The 23,696-nt window shown below is 37.6% G+C and overlaps 1 protein-coding gene across 1 annotated transcript; it reads right to left on the reverse strand.

Annotated features, from left to right (window-relative positions):
• Positions 1–532: 532 nt before the first annotated feature.
• Positions 533–15,991, reverse strand: kitlga (kit ligand a). The gene is made up of 10 exons (XM_057329439.1): positions 15,692–15,991; positions 7,998–8,105; positions 7,384–7,440; positions 7,135–7,290; positions 6,627–6,837; positions 6,035–6,070; positions 5,019–5,107; positions 4,820–4,932; positions 3,702–3,758; positions 533–3,601 (listed from the first exon to the last, which is right to left on the reverse strand). The coding sequence occupies exons 1-9, from the start codon at positions 15,704–15,706 to the stop codon at positions 3,728–3,730; spliced, it is 816 nt and encodes a 271-aa protein (XP_057185422.1). The 5' UTR covers positions 15,707–15,991; the 3' UTR covers positions 533–3,601; positions 3,702–3,727.
• Positions 15,992–23,696: the final 7,705 nt, after the last annotated feature.

The raw sequence follows: 23,696 nt of genomic DNA on the forward strand, positions 1-23,696 counted from the left end.
TAGTGAAATGTTATCAAATTGGGCATTAAAGAGGGATTGAGTTTTTGTATTTTGCAAATGCAAAATGGTAAAACCATTGGTAAAACCATGTTAACAACCTCGACGTCCTTGTTTGGTCCAGCTTTTATGATGGCCCCTAACAAGTAGGCCTACCTGACAAGTCATCTTTAGCATCTTTTTGACAGATTTGTGGTCACGCAGAAATTTAAATTCTGTCGTCTTGTAGTCTACTCAAACAAACTGTTTTCTTCTTTGGAATACGCAAGCATTTAGTGATATTCTTCCCTCTCAAATCTCATTTCTCGTGCGGGTCTTGTGACTGATTGTGATACAGCTGGATGATAATTAAATCCAAGCACAAATTATATTTGAGAGGAACATTTTAAGCCAATAATGACTAACATGTTGGTCTGTTCCACAGACAAAAATGTTTGTGGCTTCAGAGGACGTGAAAACTAGTCAAATAACCTGTATATCTTTGTCCTTTTAAGAACACATACACACACATACACAACAAATACATGTGAAAAGTAAGAGACAGAATTTTGTTTTATTTTTGGTTGAACTATTCAGTGAAAAACATTGAGATCAACTGCAGTTTTGAAAATGCTTTGTTGATATATTTTCCCATCAGGCATTGTCATACAAAATGGAACGTTCTTGACATTTATATGAGGCCAGAATTGTAAAATGCTATTGAATGTAATAACAAAAGCAAAATACGATCCCAGTTTTATAACTGATTTTCTTTGGAATGATTCATTTGCAACAGGTTTTGTTGAAAGTGGATGACAGTCGCTTCATTGCAAATGCAATGTTGCATTTAACAGGAAAATTTTGTTTTAAATCCAGAACCGGATTGGTCACAATTATTCACAATAGAATTGTTTCTCCGTAAACTGAGATCTAAGGACACCGGACAATTTCACACACAGCTATTATTATATTTAAAAGTCGAAACAGGAAGTAAAAAACATCCTAACAACCAATTGTCATTAATACGATTTTATTAGCTTTAATGACAAACCCAACCAAGCCTTAGCAGTGGTGGATAAATGTAACTTTATTCACATCTCATACATAGATTTGCATATATTCATATAAAATACAGAATACAGTAGATTGTCACCCAGACAACGACTGGGCCACAATTCCTTGTTTACGTTTGGCACCCTGACTGACTTCGTGACTTGATGTGTTCTGCAGTCGTACAAACATGATGCAGGATTCAATTACAGCAGTTGGGATGTGCCAAGTTTGTAATTTCCTGGTTCAGTTCTCTTGTACGTCCCTCAATGTCACAAACCAAAAAAATCCAATCTGGGGAAGAGAACGGTGCTTTCCAACAGTTCGCCAACAACACAGGGCAGTTGTAGGAATGGTTTGCGTTCTAGGGAATGCCATATGTGCCTTTTTCACAGCTTCAGCCTGTTTTTTCACACAACATGTAGGAATGTTCCACTTCAAACTTCTGACAATTCGTAGTGTGTAGTTTATCGGTTTACTGCTATTTATTGACTATACACGCAACCTTAAGACTTTTGTTTTCTAGAACCAAAAGATGCTTCACCCACGCAGTCCTCTACAGGAGCTTCTCAGGTTTACCAAACTGTAGATTATAAATGACACACAACACAAGGTCTGTTACTTTTCACACGTTGTAACATCGCCTGAGCTATGCTGAGAAGGTCTAAAGCGAATCCATGGTTCAAAAAGCAAATACTTTTATTTGACATGCTTCATCGAGAACGGCTGAATGGACTTAATGAAAGCGTCGACCACTACAATAAAAGATCGCTGCCAGTTAACACAAGTTTCTGTAAACATCCACCTTAACCAGAATAATAAGAGATTATTCACCAAACTTCACATTACAAAAGACTGTGGTGAAAAATGATTTGGGTAAGAAAATGAAAATCACTGAGGCAGGCAAAAGGTTATTCCCAATGATACAGAATAGTATATAGATCATTATAACCAGTTGGACTAGGCAGGGTACAAAATAAGAATATGATTTCTGCTGAGAATCGTCTTTGATTCATCAGCACTTGTCTATATGAATTGTCACTATAATAAATCATTATGTACAGGTTAGCGATGTGCGACATCGAGATGCCGACATGCATAATTTGATTCGTAGTGGGAGGCCAAAGCTGTAACGGGTTCATGTTGAAAATCATCTGAAATGTCCAAGACTTTTGCAAATTTGAATGAAACTAGTGCAATATCATCGTAATATTATTTTCCATAATAAATATATGGCTGGTCATCCAAGAGAATCTTTACAGGAGCCATGCAATGAAAGGCACAAAATACGGAGCACAAGCGTACATGCACGTTTTTTTTATTTGTCAAAATGCCATTTCAGGTGCCTGCAATGCAAAAATTGGTTTGACACAATCCAAATTTTTCTATTCAAATTGTGTTTATGTGGTGTAAAACTACAATTTTCTGTGTACCGTTTTAAAAAAGTCGCTGTGTTTGACATAATACTACTTCAGCTTATTTTGATGTTTACATTTGTTTGTTAGTTGATATAAAACCATCTATGTTTGTGCATAGTTATGTCGATGTATTAGCTATCATATATTTTGCTCTTGCGAATTAAAGTTCTTAGAATTTCAGAAAAAAATGTCTTTTAAATAAAAAATCTCCGAGTTATAAAACTCAATAACCATCGATAAAAGCTGAATCTATAAAATTAGCAGCCACCAGAGGTTTTTATACTAAATGACTTCAAGAACACTGAAACAGACGTTATATATAAAAAAGCCATCATGTAACGCAAAACTGTTTATCACTGCCGTACTTGGAGCAGATGAAGAAAAAATCTTTAATATCTGATATATAGCATTAAAAACAGATCAAATAATGGCTTCTATCAAATGAGGAGCTATAAGTACATATATGAGTGTTTATTGTTGAAGTACACAAGCAATAAGGATTGCGTAATATGTCGTAAGCTTGAGACTTTGTGTCGTCTCAAGAATCATCTGACGCCATGCAGGAGCCATGTCATATTCGCAAAATAAATAAATTAAGTCCACACCACCAGTTTATAGCGAAAATTAAAACAATTCACAAATCAGATGATAAACTCTAAATATGACTTTACTGATTCAAACGCTCCAAAAACTTGAAGGGCCTCTATCTGGACGCCCAGAGCAAAGGAGAAAAGAGAACAATGGGCTAAAGAAAGAGGGTAGAAGATGGACCAGTGCAGCTGGAGGTAGTCAATCCTGCTGTAACTCCATTATGACAGCCATGTCTTCTTAAGCAACTGACGGATGTTCTCCTTCTGAACTGCGGTGAGTTTCTTGGCGTGAATCCGACGCCGTCCTGATTTTCATCAGGTTCCTCCTGCACAGTCTCCCTGCAGTCTCATAGAGAAGGAAGCGTTAAAGAGCACGAAGAGCAATTCTCAGGAGTTCTCAGAAGGAGCGACTGTATCCACCCCAAAGGGTTCAGCAGTGGTTGTTGAAGACTCAAAGAGCAGTTCTGGAGTTGGAGGCCAGTATGTGTCCTTCACAGGAGAAGATGTGAGAAGCTTTCGGAAGTGCTGATCGATGAGTTCGGTCCATGGTGTGGTCTGAGAAAGCGACTGAAAAAGCGTTTTTGTTCGTAAGAAACATAACTGAAGCTTGTAATAGAGCTTGTGTAAAAGCAGATTATACTAATGTGTGTTTATGAACATTATTTACCTGCGTTGAGTAGCTGGGAGCTGGATTTACACAGCCCTGATCATATTTAATCTGTTTCTGGAAAACAAAACTGGAAGCTAGTGTTAATCTTTGCACTGAATCGGACAAAAAGTACAAGGGTCCCAAAATGTATTTGGAGACTTAAAGGGAAAATTCTGTCAAACCTGTATAAAGTTCTTTGTTTGGTTGAACACAAAGAAAGATTTTTGGAAGAATGTTAGCAACTAAGATTTCTGGGGCACCATTGACTACACTCTTAAAAATAAAGGTGCTTAAAAGGTTCTTCACAGCGATGCCACAGAAGAACCATTCAGTCAAAGGTTCTTTAAAGAACCATCTCTTTCTTACTTTTTTATAATCTGAAGAACCTTTTTTGAAACAGATGTTAAAGGTTCTTTATGGAACCAAAAGGTTCTTCAATGGCATTAAAGAAGTTTTTTAAGAGTGTACCATAGTAAAAAATGATTGCATATTCTTTTAGTTCTGTTTAACACAAAAGAAGATATTTTGAAGTGTTTAGGAAAACAAACAGTTCTGGGGCACCTTTGACAACCATTTTAATGGTAGTAAATTGCCCCCCCGAAATCTCAGTTGCTAACATTCTTCTAAATATCGTTCTTTGTGTTCAACAGAACAAAGAAATTTATACAGGTTTGGAACAGCTTGAGGTTGAGTAATTCATGAAAAATTTTCATTTTTGGGTGTACACCTTTAATAATGTAGAAATTTTTACTTTATCAAAAAACTAAATTTATAACAAACCAGGTATTTAATAGATCATTTAGGTAATAAATAATTAAAATAGTAAAGATTTAAATGAACAATTTTACGGTTAATAGAGCATATCCACAGTTAATGACAAACTTCACCTCTTGTTCATTTTTGCAAAGTAATCTGTTTGTGGCAAAAATGACCTCATCCGCTAAAAAATCAATCAGTGACTTAAAAGCAAATGCCGAAATGTGTACGATAAGTGATTGTTATGTTTAAGAAAGGGCGTAGCAGATTTTTTACATTTCTGAACACTTTTAGGCACCACTCCAAGTTGCAAATCTTTAAAAAGTGCTTAACAAAAACATTGCATGCTATGAGGAAGGTTTACTGTGCTTAAACTTTACTTTTCCGATATCTCCACATCTAATGGGGGTATATGGGCTTCCTCCCCAGAGAAAAGGGCGGGGCCTTCTTCTGCACTCCGTTCGGTTTGAGAGGCATTTCTTCTAGATTTAATCTGCAAGACAATAGGAAAAAAACAGTTAAGCAAACCAAATTCTAAAGCTTTCGTTTTTCAACCCTAAATAAAAAAGACTGAGGTACCTTCCAGACCAACAAAAACAGCACTGCGATGAAGGGGATGGCGAGGAGTGACATGAGGCTGCACTCCACGACTTTCGGAAGAAACACTCCTGTGCAAAAATGAGACAATGATCAGCAAACTTTCATTCGTTTTACAAGATAAGCACAGAGATAACTATCTGATCTTAGTACATCTGTCAAGCACTTAAACGTCCAGCATGACCTGCATAACAGAATAGTATCTGCCAAATAATAATCAGAGCGATAGTTCACCTAATTTCCTCATTGTTTCTCAACTACTGTATATGACTTTCCTTCTTCCGTCAAACAGAAAAAGAATCTGAAGAATGTTCACACAACCGTTTCCCATACTATAAAAGTGAATGGAGACTGAGGCGGTTATACATTTCTTTGTTCTGTTGAACACAAGATATTTTAAAGAATGTGTTAAACAACACAGCTCTGGGGCACCATTGACTACCATAGTAGATTTTTTTTCCTACTATAGTACTCAATAGTGCCCCAGAACTGTTTCATTACAGACATTCTTCCAAATATCTTTTTTTGTGTTCAGTGGAACAACGAAATTTCTGTAGGTTTGAAACAACTTGAGGTTGAGAAAATGATGACAGATTTCCATTTTCAAGTGAAGTGTCGGTAACACTTTACAATAAGGTGATATTTATTAACAATTAGTTAATGCATTAGCTAAAATGAACTAACAATGAACAACACTAATACAGCATTTATTAATATTAATTCATGTTAATTTCAGCATTTACTAATACATGTTTAAAATCAAACGTTGTCACTGTTAACATTAGTTAATGCATCATGAATTAACATGAATAACTGTATTGACATGAACTAACATTAACAAGGATTAATAAATGCTAAAAAACTATACTGTTCATTGTTATTTAATGTTAGCTAATGCATTTAATAATGATAAATAATAGCACCTCATTGTAAAGTGTTACCGAAGTGTCTCTTTAAATGCATGCAATAATTTATAGGACAGATATGCCAAATCTCACCTTTCTCCATGCCATCTGGTGAACCGTTATGTTTTTCTAGAAAAAGGCAGAAACAGAGAAGCATTAAAAGTCTCAGATGGATCCGTTCATTGTTAGACGCTTAAAAAGTCGGACACAATCTCCTTTTCTTTCCATCCCATGAAAGAAGCGATCTGTCCGCTTTCAGAAAGAAAGAGCTTGTGCATGGGAAGATGGGAAGATTGCTCTGTAATCAACATGGTGACTTTGATTCGGCACTCTAGGGAGCATCTCTGGGTTTTGAAACTCGACTGAGACTTTGTCATAATAGCACTGACAAAAACATGTTGCTCCTCTTGTTTAGTCCGGCGGCCTCGTTTGAAAAGGCGTGGAACTCGCAAACACACACACACATCCACCCACAGACGCACACACAATGGGCACAAAATTGCAACCAAAGCTGCCACATGAGATATGATTTAAAAGAGGGTGTTAACATCTAAAACATCAGTTGCAAATGGGTGTCCTTCCACAAACGACATTCTGCGGTTTCACAATAGCTTCATAAAACAAGGAAAACTCTAGTGTGTGGATCGAGCCCTTGAACAAAATCTGGTTATGACATACGTCTCACCATTTGTGCTATGCTGCCGTGACCCCGGCGACGCTGTTGTGGTTGATGTTATTGTTGTTTTTGTAGATGTGGGACACGGCAGTGGCTCGCAGTCCTCCGCTTCTCTAGACGAATTGGCGGTGTTGAAAAAGTCCTCCACAAATTCAAAGTACTTCGCTGTGAACCACATTTCTTCTATGTAGTGACACTCGAATTCTATCATTGAATCCTCCTGGTAGTGCGGAAAAGCAATAAAAACAACACAAAGCAATTTGTATTGAAGCGTTTGAAGTGTTTTTTTACAAGGCTTAACAAAAGAAATAAATCTGGGAATTGAATAATCCAATAGTGTACACAGAGAGCCGGATGGTTTTATTCCCAAGAAGGATAAGAAACTATTAAACAATGGAAAAAGCTGCAATGTGACTAAAACAGGCCCAAATTATTGCCATATGTTTTGTCACCTTTACAAAACAGCCGGTTTTGTGTCAGACCGCATAAAAATCGCATATAACTTGAGGGAACTCACCAAGCTTCTTCCCATGTGATATCGCATCTCTTGCAAGATTTGGACAAAAGTTCCTATATTATCTTTATTGGAAGATATGTTCCCAAACTTCTGCGCCAAGCCTTTTAAGCTCATCTCCAAGTGAAATACATTGAGCTTCACCCAGCACATGCCACTCTTAAAAAAAACCAACAACGTTATTTAATAAATAATATTAAATCATATTTTTACTGCTGTAAATAGTTTCATGATGACAATATAAAAACTCACCACTTCTTTAGGTATATAACTTATTGTAATCTTGTAGTCCTTTGGAATATTCTGTTTCTATCAAGAGAGAAAAAAAATCATACAACACCAATTCCACCTGGCAACATTTAATCATTAAAAGCAGGCTATACTGCATATGAACATTTGATCAACGATGAAGTCAGAAAAATGAAATGCTTCTCATGAGCAACCACAATGTAAACAAGAAATGAAACTAATTAGGTTTTGTTTTATGTAAAGTTATGGAAGCCGCAAACATGTGTTACTTATTTGGCCCAAAAGTTTTACATTTTAATTACTGAATGTCAGTCTACAAGCAGCACGTACTGCATTACTTGGCAACATAGTTTGTAAGAAAAACAATGAATATCATTAAAACAATGATCAAAGTGCTACAGTAAATAGTGCAGATGAAGGTAATAATCACAAAAAACCTGCCAAATACATTATAATATACTGTACATAAATGACTATATTATTGTACTGTAAATCTTCTTTCCACCTCACAAAATAAATATCAGCTCTTCTCCTTAGACCATTAATAAATCACTTTTGTTGTATCTCACAAAAAATCTTAATAACCAAATTGGAAAAATCGCATGCAAGCTTCTTACCAACAAAGAAATCTTTTTGATGTCATCTGTAATGGGATTCCCTATTTCACTGGAATAGGCAGCGACTGTCATGTACAGCAATAAATGGACACAGGTGCATATCCAAATCTGCAAAACAAAAAGCATGTATTATTATATATCAATCATGTATCTGAAATCTTTAAGAAGGCAGATCTGGATCAGGCCATCCAAACGGTTTTGTATCCCGGCTCCTTATTATAATTTATAATCCCACTGTTTGAGTGAAGTGTGGCCAAAGAGAAACAGGTTTACGCTATTTTGAGAATAAATGGGTCTATTTCGATACAAATAAATGCTTTTTTTTTGTCTTCTGTAAATCAACGGTGCTGGCTTAGAGTTTATGGCTTTTGCGCCACTCTTCCCTGAGCTTGTTGCGTAACACAAGGCAGATTTCCTTTTAACCCTGATTACAAGGGTTATCCCTCGCAAAACAATACACGAGCTTTGTCAGGAGAAACGGGCGATGGAGAGTTTGGGGAGTTGATGTAAGACAGCAGAGCAGAGGGGAAGGAGAGGAGCGGCTGGTCAGATGTGAGATGCTTTGAGAATCAAACTACACGAATATAAAACTGATGCTTTTTTAAGGTCCAGTGTATGAAATTTAGCTGCATCTAGTGGTGAGGTTGCGAATTGCAACCAATGGCTCACTCCCCCCTACCTTTCGAGGCACTATGGTGGCTGACACAGCACTAAGATGTCGCTTCTTTGGCGAAGGAGATAACGTATTTACGAAACGTACTCTGTAGAGTAGTTTGTCCGTTTAGGGCTACTGTAGAAACAACATGGTGAATTCCATGTAAGGGGACCCGCGGTGTATATAGATAGAAAGAGTTCATTCTAAGGTATTAAAAGCATAACGCTTCATTTTGTAAGGTCTTTATACACCTCTGAAGACATAGTTACATATATTATATTGCATTTCTGTCAATAGATCCTCCCAAAAACTACACATTGGACCTTTAAATGTATGACGTGCAGAAGTGGATATTTCCAAAAATCTATTAAGGATTGAGTTATGTTAGAAAAAAATAGAGGTAGACAAACCAGCAAAACATGCACTGGGGGGTTTAGCTCTTTACATAAAACAAGATTCTAGCTAAAACCATGAGGAAGCAAAAAAATTTTTTCAAAAGAAATCTAGTTACGAGTTTCTTAATGTTGTTTGAGGAAAGCACAGGGCTCGAGAACAATGTAATCTGAACGCCTGCAAGCGATCCAAGTCACGTCAAAGCACCCCGAGTTTCCATGAAAATGTAACACGCATCTCCTTCTTTTCAGACAAAAGAAAAGGTCTTCCTGGTTCAATAGTGCATGCTTATTTGCATCAGACCATAACTGAGATCGGTCATATGAAAATACTTAAAGTTTGTGCTTTGAATTTATGGATTGCATCAATAGCAAACAAAGAGCTGCTGCTACACATCAGAGCATCTGGAATTTAGTATTCGCTCAAACAAGCAGTTGAGCCGTAGCTAGTCCATCAGACAGTTTTACTGGAGGCTGTAATGAATTCTCACATGGTCATAAATCTTAAGACCATAATTGACCCAGATGAGAATTTTTTGAAACTTGGTCACTGAAACTAACCCAGATGTTTTATTTGTTATTTATACATTATTTGACTCCTCAGAGACTTTCAAGTGCTTTTCTAATCAACAACAAACCTGAGTCTACAACAAGTGCTGGAACGCGAGAGGGAGCGCTTTTGGAGGCAACAACAAACGTCTGTCTGTCTCCTATTTGACCACTTGACCGTCCGAGCCCTGACTGCCGTAAATCAAGGGTGCGTTTTTAAACCCGAGCGCTGACAGGATCCAATGAAGAGCACGTTGCGTCTCGAACGACCACCTCAAACCCCACGTCCCATCTGACTGTCCCCCGTTTTGAGGAATGTGGATGGAAGTGTTCCAAAATAGGTTCTCGCATTCATCACTTTTACTTGTAACATAAAGGTTAAAGAAAGTCACGTGCACACTGTGCACCCGATTGACCTTCCACTGTGGAATCTATACGTCTCGCTAAGAGAATTACCTGTCGGTGGAGCAGGCTATATGGCAGCTTTTAAAAACCTCACACGATTGCTTGTATAATCACAGCGAGTATCACGTCGACGTGAAATATAGACCCCTTTTGATAAATCCCTCGGTTATATGCGATCGCAGAAACTCTACAGGGGTTTAGGCAGCAGAAAGGAAAAAGTTTTCAAATACATTCACAATGCATACATGTATGTACACTGTACAGTAGTACCAATATCTATAGACCACTTTGCAAAATGTAAACACTGGTCCAGCAGCACTTCGGGTTTCATTTTTTAAAATCGGATTTATATTATTCAATCTTAAAGATATTTGTTTAACATTTGGATTCGGTTATAAATGTTCTGTTGGTTGAATTCTGTTTAAGCATTTGTGCAATGTTAAAAACCCGAAACAGGAAGTTCTTCTATATAGACATAGTTTTAACTTATAGACATAGTATACTGTAGATTTGGGATGTCTACCAACTGACTTTTCGATTAATAAGGTTGAATAGTTTATCTAGAGCTTTTCTAGAGGCGTGATACCGTTACATTTAAATGTATGCATTTGGCAGATGCTTTTTTTGGACGTTAATCAGTATATATGATTTCTAAGAATCAAATCCACAATCTGCTTTAGCCGTCAGGCATTTCGTAAACCCCTTCTTCGAAGGTCTTTAAATTCTGTTAGCAGGCAGACAGCGTGTCAGGTCAATATTACATTTTAACCTTTAAAAACTCGTCTGGAGACCTCAGCATTCTCTTCCATTCTTATGTGTTTGTTCCAGCTGTTTAGTAATGCAAGAACGCGTTTTACCTAAACGCCCCTGAGTAACATGTCAAGCCGAAGTCAGGTGAAACCAAAACAAGTTTTCTTAAGACCGAATAGCCAACTAATTGTTATGGCAAGCCCCAAATAATTTTTCAAAATGGTCGAGCTGGAATAGTTACCTTGAAACAACACATCAATGAGAGAGGTCTCTTTCAGTTACCCATCCGAAGGAGATGAGAGGCAGATGGGTTATTTCATTATGCCTAGAAAAAAAACGACCACTGGCGACCATGAATGCCAGAGTCATGCTTAGCAGACACTTTGATCGCCAGGGTTTATTAACTTTGCAAGCACAGAGCGACATGCTCATTTCAAACAACGTTCCATTGACAGCCTAATCTTATTAGCGAGGACATAGGCCAGTGAAAAAAAATCGAATGTCCTATTCACCATCTTCCATAAGAAGGGTTTCACAGTCATCACTTGGATAAACTCCACAGGAAACATCGGGCTAACACATCAACTACAACTGCAAACCCGCGTGTGACACACAATGTTTGAGGCTCAAAGCACAAAGATCCTCAACAAGCTTGATAAACAGGATTTCTGGAATCTTTTAGTTTTGATTCTGAAAACTATCTGTTGTCGGAAGGCATCCATGTGACCTACTTATGCAGTCCAGAGCACGGAGAGGACAAACATCAGTGGCCGGAAAACTGGCGTAATCGTTTCAGTCTCCGTTATATGGCCAGTGACCAGCATCCACTCAAAAAACGCTCAAATCGAATTTGTATCGGCAAATTGCACTCAAGACTGCTCAGGTGCACTTTAAAACCCCCCGCTAACCGAATAAACACTATAGAAGACGGTATCACATGTCTCCGAGAGTATTTACACTTTCTCTTGTTGCCAGTCAAGCGAGCCTTTCTTATCAGCCGTGACTTTACATTTGCGTGGCGGTAACTAGGATATTTCCTCACGGCTTTGCTAAAACGTAGGAAGCGCAATTGTACCGTTGTGCGCAGCTAAACAACTCAAGATGTTTCGACACCAAGGCAAACCATAAAAGAGCGAAAAAAAGGAAAAGGCACAGCTTTTGTTGAGGTCACATCCGAAAGGCAACATCAATTACGCGCCGACATCCCCTGATGAGTGTTTAAATAAAGGGCAACAGGCCACCAGAGTCCAATGAAATGCGATCTGGCTACCTGATAGCTAATTTTGAAGAGACTTTATGACTGGGTGGGTGCAAAAATAATAATACCTCACGTCTTGGTGGGAGGCCCTCATTTCAAGAGGTAACCAAGAAAAGTAAATTGTTATGCAAGTGGAACCCTCCCAAAAGTCTTAAGAGATGTGAAAATCATTTAGAACATAAAAAAACCTAATAAACGATGGGCGACTCATTTCCAAACCCAAATGTATCCGGCCTGACCGACCACCTTGAACGCTGCTTCGGGTAAAGGAAAAACAGAGCCATGGAAAACACAATGCAGAACCAATACGATAGCAGTTAGGATCATATGTTCGTTAAAACTTGCATTGTCAAATGCGTTTGACATATTCATTTCACACAGGTCTCCAATAAAAGCAAATGATTTATTTGCCGGTGCTGTGATTTTGTCTATCCGTGGGTTCAATGCACTTTAGAGAGTCCATTACACAATTAAGCTGTTTCCAAACACAGATGAAGTTTCACCTTTTATTGTTTATGGTTATTCTCTATTGAGAATCTTGTAGTATTTGGACTAGGCTCAATCTGTGTATAAAAGCCAGTAGCAAGGGAGAACAAAAGGAATATGGCCCAAATGAGCAGTGGAAAACGTTTGTATAAAACAAATTTTAGAAGGTTTGCTGAACTTATCACCGACTATATTTTCCTGCAAAATAATGACTGTATTGCACATTTTCATGCTAAATAATGACTGTATTGCACAGTGAGTGTATGGCTGATAATATTATACATCGCTATCTGATTTGCAGATCATAAATCTCAGGTGTGAACTTAATGCACTGTCACGCCTACAGCACAAACAGGAAGAAAGGGTAAAGTAATAGTTATGCTTAAAGGGATACTTCACCCAAAAATTCTTGTCACCTTTCAATTCTGTCATCATTTACTCACCTTCGAGTTGTTCCAAATCTGTATAAATGTCTTTGTTCTAATGAACACAGAGAAAGATATTTGGAAGAATAGAACCAAACAGATCTTTCCCCCCATTGACTCCCATAGTAGGAAAAATTACTTTATCTTTTTTTTTTGTTCTGTTGAACACAAAAGAAGATATTTTGAAGAATGTAGAACAGCAAACAGTTCTGGGGCACTTTTGACTACCATTGTATTTTTTCCTACTATGGTAGTCTAGTTATAAGCATTCTTCCAAATATCTTTCTCTGTGTTCATCAGAACAAAGACATTTATACAGATTTGGAACAACTCTAAGGTGAGTAAATGATGACAGAATTTTCATTTTTGGGTGAAGAGAATCATTTACAGCAAAAACAAAAACTTAGTTTCACCTAATTCTTCACATCATTCAAAGATGCAACACCAAAAACGCATTTTTTAAAGTATTTTTACTAAGGCATTTAAAATGTTTTTTTTTATTGTAAGAACCAAACCAACTGGGTCCAACATCCAAGAATGACATCATGAATTTGTAAGAAGGAAAGTATTGGAAAGACAAATATGAACATTTATGAATGCATATGTAGTTGACAAAAATACCGTACATGTGTCATACTGTATGGTGTGACAGCAAAAATTTAGAAAAAAAACTGTTAACAATATATTATTTTATATTATTTATATTTATAATATAAAATAGCACGAGACAGACTTATCTTCATTGTTCGTTTTTTTCTAAATAATTTCTTTCACACCATTCGACACATTTATTTGTCAACTACCCATATGTTTAAGAATACCATATTTATAAATGAATAAATAAACTTGTGTTATCCCGTATAATGCGTTGAAAATAATTTGACTGAATCAGTCTGGTTTTGTTATTTGTTTGCAGAAAACATCACTACTGTCTTTTATATTGTAATAATGCAAATATTAACTAACATTGGCAGGAAGTTAGCAAACAAATTTTAGTTTACACAACACCTGTCAGCAATATGCAACTTATGCAATCTGTAGCACAGTTGAGGTGTTAAAATACACAATACACTTTCTTAACATTTCTTGTTATCAGGGAAAATTCTTAGCTTATTGCAACAAAATCATTCTGGAGGAAACTCGGTTTGCAGGAACTTCATCCATCATTTGGACATGCATGCCTTTATCACATTAAAACACACCTGATAGAATTCTGTGATGTGTTACTCATGAAGAGGTTTTTTTTGTGTAGCACATTTCCTTATAGTCACATTGCAAGCTATCACTAATGTATTTCTGCCTGTGGGCTTGGCATCCAGTCGAAGGTGTTTGCTTTCATGGTAGATGTTTCACATAACTAACCCTAGGTTTGGCACAGAGGCCGACGCAAGACGCATCTGACGGCAGCAAATGCGCGCGTTCACGTCAATTATTATTTCACATACTGGGTTTGACTCGGTCACGGTGGCCGCAGAGAACTGTTCAATGAAACGCAGCCAGAGTCCAGCAAATAAAAAGCTTCCCAAATGCATTAAATTCCTTTTAAGAGATTAACCACCGAATCAAATGACTCATTCCTAATCAGAAATCGAAACGCTGTCATATGAGAGTAAACAAAGCGTCCTTTTGCATGTTTGCAAATGATTAACTCCGTGTAAGGTTACAAGCATTAATGCAGACGAGAAGGGAATGAGATTTCGAATATAAAGGTAGGTGTGTCCCATTCTTTGCCGGCTGCATTAGACAGAGCAATATGTTTGAAATGATACTTAAGGTCAGGGAGTCAAAGTCGAACCATGAGAATACTACATTGGGTCTCGTGTCTCAAAGATTTGAGCTCTGATGTGTAGCATAAGCCTCAAAACATCAGATAAAAGACTCGGTGATGAACTTTATAAAAAGCTAAATGAGCATTACAAGCATTGTACAAGCAATTAATCATTCTAAACTCCGTTTAATATAGTTTACTCATTGTTAACTCAGTGTAATATAGGAATATATATATAAACGACGAACGCAACATTTCAGTTGATTGACTTTAGAAACGAAAGGCAAGAAATGCGTTCACTGACGCACGCACTGCGTTTTAAGTCAATTTCCCAGCACAGTCAATGAAACGAACACATTGCGCACCGTGCGTCTAGGCTACAGTCATTTTCACATCAAAGTCCAAAGGTCAATGTTCATCTTATCATATAGTCAAAGACTTCATATCCTAAACATTATCATAAAAGATTTCCCTCGTATATCATGAGGACACCTCGGGTATATTTCTTGCAGCGTCAATAAAGCCTCTGTTATATGAGCGCGTGGATTATGTCGGATGAATGTTTGATCCAAAACAATATCTCACCACAAGTCATATCGACTGTGAAATTGCTCCTGCGGGAAGATCAAAGCCTTTTGTTAATACTTTATCGACTGTATTAAGTTAAAAATGACAACAAACAATTATGCGGTTTATCCACCCCTCCTTTGACTGTCTAAAATGATTACCAGCAAATCAAGTGCGCACATTTGGGCTTGTTCGTGCGTATTTATTTTAAATCTCTAAGTGGGTGAATCCAAGCATGCAAAACATCTAAATATGATTTCATGTTATTCAGACCACAACTAAAACACCGTTTTAATATACAAACATGCTATTAATTCACAGTTTCCCGGGTTGTTGTCTGCAGGGTGCACCGCGTTGCCAAACGCAACGCACAACCAAGCGCACAACGCAAACAACACAAGCAGAATTCCTCGCGTGAACGCAAAAGTCGTTTACTTACGTTTGGCTTCTTCATATGGAACGAGAGGAGTAACTCCAATGTGAGCGAAACCCTATTTTATCTTACTTCGGCGGGCAGGGAATGGGTTCTCTTCATCCCGATGGTGCATATCCAAAATCATCATAAAGTAGAATCCAAATGCGGGAGGGTAAGAAAGTCACCTAAATCTGCGTAATGTTGGTCCAGGCAGACGCTTCATACCGCACGGTGTACAACAGACGGAAAGAATAAAGTTTTTCACGCGCAAAGCCTTTTATCGTGTGACTTCAGCGCATTCCCGCCCACCCCGGTTTCTTACGAGCGTCTGCTGCTATGGATCTTTCTCTCACACACACGATCGATTTCACAATCACCATCCGAACTTCCAGTCGTGACTTATTTGATGGATATGTGTTTCTGCAATTTTTTGCAGCGGGGTGTCTCGCGTTTATGGCTCTGGCGTGTCTGTATTTGAGATGTTTTGCGCTGGGAAAAATAACAATGGTTTTATTATTGTTAAACCATGTTTTTTGACAGAGTACCATTTGTAAACCATAGCTTTACTACAAATGTTACTGTTATAATTTATTTTCGTGCAGGAAGAAGCGCATTTTCACTGAGGTATAGAAAATGTCGACTTTTTTGTAGTCTCGTCAAGGCTGTTGCATGAAATGTTCTCTTCCTCTTGATATGTAAACGACATGTACAGATAAACTTCAAAGTGACCCTCATGGAAGCTGCAATGCAAACACACCTCAACTGGCTAATTCGTCAAAACTTTGCGCAGAAAATGTAAACAAGTGTTTTGTAAAGTTGTTTTTACAAATGATGGTGCATTTTCGAGTGAACGTTCACATCACATGTCGCTCATGTTGTCAGATGTGATTAGCAAGTGAACAGTGACATCTCCAGCAGTAGTGCGTTTTCTGCTCTTGAGGTGCTGCCTATAGCTCACACACGACACACGGGTAGTCCGTTTTCACAGAAATATGTGACACTGAATTCTTGCTACACGTATTCTTCAATGTATGTTTCAAAACATAGGCTGTCATACGTTCTGAAAGGTTCACTCGGATGGTTGTATTACCATAAATGGACAGCTGCTTACCACATGTCCTCCTCCACGTACAAGTGCGCGTAAACACTTTACTAGACTGATATAACAGCGTTGGCAGTGCCTCGTATTTGGGATACTCAGTTAAACGTTTTTCTTAGCACTGTTTAAAGAGGCACATGGAAATGTTTTCACTCACAAGTTTCATTGTAGGTCTCACATTACGCCATATTCATATTTTACGTAAAAGTGCACCGTAAATATTGCATAGCCAGAGCTTTGGTAAGGGCAAAAGGTGCTCTGGTGCTTAAGGCAGCTTGAACACACTAAGAAACGCCCATTGACAAGGGTTTGGTTTTATGTGGTTTTAAAAGGCAGGTTTATGAGAGATATTTTATACCACAATAATAGAAAGGTGTGAAGAAATTAATTAATGGGGCCTCATTCATAAATGACAAAAAACATATTGGTCCAGTTTCACAGACAAGGTTTAGCTTAAGCCAGGACTACACTGTAAAAAAAATCCCGTAAATAACAGATAAAGTACATCCTAACTCTCCCCCACTTATGTCTTAGAGGGCAGGGTACAGTGTCCACCTTTGACCAAACCCTTGCACTCTATTTTCAGAGAGAGTCTTATGTTTTATGGGTATGTCCGCTCTGTGAACTAATGCACTGTCATACCTCTCTGATCCTGATTTCATGTATTATTACAGCTTTTTCCTCTTTCTTCAGCTCTCACCAGGCTGTCATACACTGAAAAAAATAACTTGTAGAATTTATTTAATAAAATCCTTGTAACAATTTGCACGAATTTTTTTTAAGTAAAATTTGCAATTCAATTACAACTTACTAACCAGAATAAAGTAAATTCTACTTATTAAATACATTTAGTTTTTTTGTTAAAATATCAAGTAAATGTTACTTAAAGTAAACAAAAAAAATTACGCTGAACAAAAAATCACTTTCTTGCATATTTAAATGTACTATTTTTTTACAACATAGATGGTCAAGTAAGAAGAGACTGGTGGTCTCTGTACTGGTATTAGCACAGTTACTGCTCAATAACATACTTCAGGACTAATAGTGTGCCTCCCTCAGCCTAGGCACAAGCACCGCTCTTCTGAACAATGGTAACAACTTAAAAAACCCAAACTTAAAAAAAAATGCCAAAGCTCCCCTAAATGTCAAAGATAAATCAACAAAAAACACGAACAAGTCTTTCTTTTTACTAAAAAATACTTAAAATGAAAATTAATCTTGAAAATTAATCTCCGAATGCAGTCAGATACAAAGCATGCTGGGAACTACAGATCAACTGCCAAAGTAGTTATATCTACAAAAAATGTTTATGTAGTCTCAACACAAAATAAATAAGTAAACTTAATTTGACCAATTTAAATGGGTTTAACATAATAAAATTTAGTTGGATTTACTTAATAATTTGTTCAATTAAAATTACTCAAACAAAATAATTAAAATCGAAACAACCAAAATTAGTAGATTTTATTCCCAAGATTTTTACGTTATTTTAACACATTTCTTTTGTTAAAAACAGGCACATAATTATATTAAGTATATTTTAATCATTTCTTTTCATAAAATCTACTAAGGCACATAATCAATTTTTTCAGTGTAGGTTTCACTTTGCCTCCCCTCGCAAAAAAATGCATCCGCATGCGGAGGAGGGATAACTTAACCGTCCTTCATATTCTGTTGCATGTTTTTCTTGATATTGATGGCACTTGTTGAGATGATCAGAGAAGTCTTGTTTTTCACGCTGTGGTGGGCTCTAATTTAATCAAGGCGCTGAAATCTTGCGATTTTACTTTTCAACACTTTCATTTTTTCGGCACTTAATCATTCGATGATTTTGAACTAACACGGCACAAAGAAACTGCTGGAGCTTTCTGCCTCGCGAGAGACCACCTTTAACCCTGAGGGCCTTGATAACTGTCTACCTAAAAATGTGTGTTTCCACCCAGATCTTCCTAAACCCCCAGAGCAAGGATTTGCTCAAAAGGATGTCTGCTATCATTTTACAAATATAAACGAGTTTAAATAGAGACTTTCATTTGTGAGGTGTGTACTCCTCTGGTAGTCGCCATGGTAGTCAATGGTGGCCAAGAACGGTTTGGTTACAAGCATTCTTCCTAATATCTTTCTCTGTGTTCATCAGAACAAAGCAATTTATACCGTTTTGGAACAACTCGAGGATGAATTTTCATTTTTGGGTGAACTGTCCCTTTAATTTTCATAGCGCTATCTTGCTATACATTATATATTAATCCCACAAGAAATAAAAACAGCAACCTCTGGGTTATACATTCCTTTGGGTAGAGTTACAAAAATGGCAAGAAAACCCGATGAATTAAGGTGAATCGCATGTTGTATTTTGCAAAAACGGTGCAAACGTGGCTAAACATGCTTTGTGCTTCAGGCACATCAACCTGGAATTTACATGAATTAAATGCATCCAACCCACCCTAAATTGCATTTACGCTGCATGTACAGATAATAGTCATAAAATCGTGGCAGGTGTACTTCACACATACAGTACATACTGTACATGTGCAGATATTTAACTAGGTATTTTTGGTGATGTATGTCGCCATTATTTTATGAGACCAAAGCCTCTCTTAAGCTACTGGTGCATGTTCTCAGTAATACAGCAAAATTTACTGCTATAAGCAATACCACATGTTAGGAGAGCTGGAGTTGGGTGGTTAAAGAGAGGAGGAGGGCGGAATCGGTATGCACAGTATTGCTATCAAACCCATCAGATACTAAAGAGGAGTATTGAGCTTTCCTGTGGCTCAGTGGTTAGAGCATGGCACTAGCAATGTCGAGGTCATGGGTTCGATCCCAGGGGATTGCACGTAGTCAGAAACAAGAAATGTATAATACAATGCAATGTAAGTCGCTTTGGATAAAAGCGTTTGCCAAATGCGTAAATGTAAATGTATTGAAAAAGGTCTAATGGACTTTGTCGATCTTTGAATCGCATGAGCTTGTCCTTTACTGGAGCCCGGCCAATAAATATCATCCATGTCCAATCGGCTGCTCTACGGTGTCCTGGGACGTCAATCGGGACACTGTTTCAGCAAAAATATTGGGTCGAGTTGCTAACCAAAAACACTTAGATACAAGGCATACAAAGACTTTGAACAATATTGCTCATTCATGTCATGCAACGAAAGAAAAAACAAAACTGACAAAAGCAAGACTGTAACCTCTCAGCATCCATCTTTCCTCGAAAAAGAGGTCACGATGGGCAAGAAAACCAAAACCTATAATCACATTTTCACTCCTGAAAAATAAAGCAGACAACATCCCAATGAAACAGCAATGTTTTACCGACTATGATGGCATATCTTACCTTAATTTGTTGAAATATCTTGTAAAAGAGATTTATTGGATTTCCCCTTAGATCGTAGAGCACGATTTAAAAAGCAATCGTAAGCGCTAAGCTCGATTCGTGTGATTCTTTGCCATCCAGATAAAATGTGGCACCAGCATAAGTCATCGACTATAAACTGCTTTAATGACTCCAGAAATGAGGGGTGTGAGAGAAACGGGGCCACGTGTGAAACATTCTGATACAGTTATTACCCAGAATATTGTTACAAACTTGGAAATAATGTTGGGTTTGAGGAACTATAAATGATCAACAAATCCTCAGAACTGACTGTTGTTACCTACAGGCTAATAGAAGTAATTACGTGCAATTAAGAAAGGTGTGCTGCTAACAAACAATAGTGATGTAAATGCATCATTTAAGTTTTGAAAGTTTATAAACATTTGTGTGACACGATAATACGTCTTCTTAATACTCCTTATTTATAATTATTCAAATTAATCAATCAAATTTTTGACAGATGAAAAAGAACAAGAAATTCGACTTAAGCAGCCATGCAACATCCACCCTAGCAACCACCTAACAAAGACGTAGCAACCACACTGCAATTCACTGTAAATCATTCACAGCATCCTATAATGAGCAAGCAAATGTAAAAAAGAAAATGTGCAAAATCTCTGCGTAAATAAAACTGTCCTAGTCTAAATTTACAGCTATGTACAAATATTACATCTCATTAAAACGTGAAGGATTTACGGTCGGCTACTCTGCCAGCACCGTGAGCCACAAAACTGACAGATTAACATAAAGTCATCAAAACACACAAGGTTTTTTCTCTCTAAATAAATGCTTGCCTCATTTCATGCGGTCAATCCTAGGTGACGATTACACAGCAACAGAGTGCAGTTAAAAGTATAATGTTTTACAGTGATAAATGAGGTGATGTTCACGCAAAGTTTGGTTACAAAATGTGTGAAGACAAATTGTAAAAAATGACACTGGTTATTTACAGGGCAGGCGATTCTTTGCCAACATTTTTTTGTTATTCTGGCTGAAAGTCTCTTCACATCCTGATAGCAATTGCTAAGTAAAATAGTCTTAAAGGGACAGTTCAACCAAAAAGAAAAATTTTGTCTTCATTTACTCACTCTCGAGTTGTCTGTATAATCGGTGTAAATTTCTTTGTTCTGATGAACACAGAGAAAGATATTTAGAAGAATGCTCATAACCAATCAGTTCTTGGCCACCGTTGACTAGTAGGAAAAATGACAATGGTAGTCAAAAGTGCCCCAGAACTCTTTGCTTTCCTACATTCTTCAAAATATCTGCTTTTGTGTTCAACAGAACAAAGAAATTGTATTGACAATAACGTGGTATAAAAAACACGATTATCAATATTGTGCTAATTTGTAACATCATATAAATAAAATTCCACCTTAAAGGCTTTTGCACATACAGTCCGAAATTTTCGTATTCGTTTTTTCGTATTTGGCTCTCGTTTGTACGGGGTCTCTGAATTGTTAAAAAAGGCCACTCAAAATGCTTGACGGATGCGAAAAATGCAGAAAATCGAAGCAGGTCCGAATTTTTTATGACGGACGAAAATATCGGAGGCAGTGTGTAAATGTGATTGACACAACTTGAGGTCGTATTTATTTTTTAACGTGCGGAAATTTCGGACGCAAATTTCGGACTCAATGTGCAATGGGATTTAGACTCACACTGCTTACAAACTCTCTCTCTGACTCCATCAGTGTGATTCACTGATCAAATTACAGATAAAACCCAAAACTGAAAACATCTAGATAACACCACGATAATACTGCCACAGCAAAACAACCGACCATGATAACCGTGCAGTGAACCCCTGATATCGTGACTGCCCTAATTCAAAGTATACATTTTATCAGTTTGAGTTTTTTGGTGTTTGGAACTGACAAATATGAGATTTACTTGAGATCACTGTCACTGTGGTTACAGAGATTGCCTTAAGTTACTCATTCACGCTGACATTATACAAATAAGGACTCAGTTCCCTCCCGGTGTGCACAACAGACAACAAAACGTGACCTATGCTCAAACTGCGTCAGAGTTTTACCAGTTAACAACTTCTCGTCTTTGATCTGATTAGCAAAACACTATTGCCTAGCTAACGTCTTGTGATCAAGGACGTGAATTAACCAAAACACATGCTTTTCTTTCTAGACCTGAAAGATTGCAGAAGATCTGACGTTTAAGCATGTTGACGTGGCGTTAACGTCTCGTAATGCATTTAGTGCGGCAGCTGTGTATTCTATCTTAATTGGATCACTCGAAGGCTCTGTAGAGATGCCAAGTGCACCATCCCATCTGAGGTCACGGATACCAGCTGGCAGCCCTTCGATCCATTGGCAATAATTCAAAACGATGTACCTTTGGCTAAAGCTGGTTAAAGGGACTTATGGAACAGGTACAAGGTAACAGTTGCATCAATAAAGCTCAGTTGATTCGACTGGGACTATGGTTGCAAAAACCATTGTAACAGATTAGCATCGACCCTACGGTTCCAAGGGACACATGTGCCAATGAGCTTGGCAGACGGAAAATAATTCGTACCCATTAGCGTAACACAAGTGTTTAATCACCGTCGCTTCACAAGTCTGTGACAGTTTTATGATTTTCGCATTCTTTCATGCCGCATTACACAACCGATAAAGTGTGTGACAAAAAATAATCCAGTTGTCGAACAAATAGATTACTTAGTAAGACCAGTGTACATTTATGCACCTGTTGTTTTTAGCGTTAAGAGAATTACGTGCAATCCCAACTCATGTGGCAACGAAATATTTGCTCTGGGGAAGAAAAGCAAAGCAGTTTTATTACAATTACACCTTTATGACTGTAAATCTCTTGACAGGAGTGTGGACATACTTTCACTAAGACACAATGTTCAGGGCCTACCAGCCGATTTGTTGCTTAGTCAGCCTCTACATCTGTTAATGTAATCCAGCCCCGACAATCCACTAGGAGGATGAGATGTCATGCTGTTAGGTTTGTTCTAGCGCTGCTGAGAGCACTGCATTATAACATTAAACCAAATGTTCGGCAACAATTTGCATTCGGCTCATTCTGCTAAAATGAACTCGTTATTCTTTTCAGGCACACTTTGTACATTTTACACCAAAATCCAATTGAATCCCATTCACCATCCCCCTGCAAACCCCAAGACAACATTCATTAATAGACTTCTCATGATACCAAATTTCGGTACCAGTCGGTACTAAATGTGACGATACTTGCATTTCCCGCTATCATTTTGAGCGCTGTTGAGCAAATTATGAAAGACCTCTGATTGGCTATTGTGTTTCTAAGGTCATCGGATATGTCTTCTAATGGCTCCTTACCGAGCGCTTGCGCAACCAAACCCGAAAGCGCGTGAACTGATCATTGCATTGCACTCTCTACCGAGCGCTTACACAGATACACACGGAAGCGTTTGATTTTTACTTTGATAGACTTTCAAACGCTTCCGTGACAACACGACAACATTCCAATGCTAATATAATATTTTAATTTGTGCATTTTCTCTGCATCCGTTCCAAGAATCCGCCTATCCTGATCAAGTCAACCATTGA

This window comes from Triplophysa rosa, linkage group LG3, assembly GCF_024868665.1.
Source record: "Triplophysa rosa linkage group LG3, Trosa_1v2, whole genome shotgun sequence".
NCBI lineage: Eukaryota > Metazoa > Chordata > Actinopteri > Cypriniformes > Nemacheilidae > Triplophysa > Triplophysa rosa.

Coding starts and splice junctions, on each gene's coding strand:
- kitlga (XM_057329439.1), bottom strand. Junction 6,071..6,626: donor ACGGCAGCATAGCACAAATG/GTGAGACGTATG, acceptor GCCTTTTTCTAG/AAAAACATAACGGTTCACCA. Junction 5,108..6,034: donor ACCAGATGGCATGGAGAAAG/GTGAGATTTGGC, acceptor ATTTTTGCACAG/GAGTGTTTCTTCCGAAAGTC.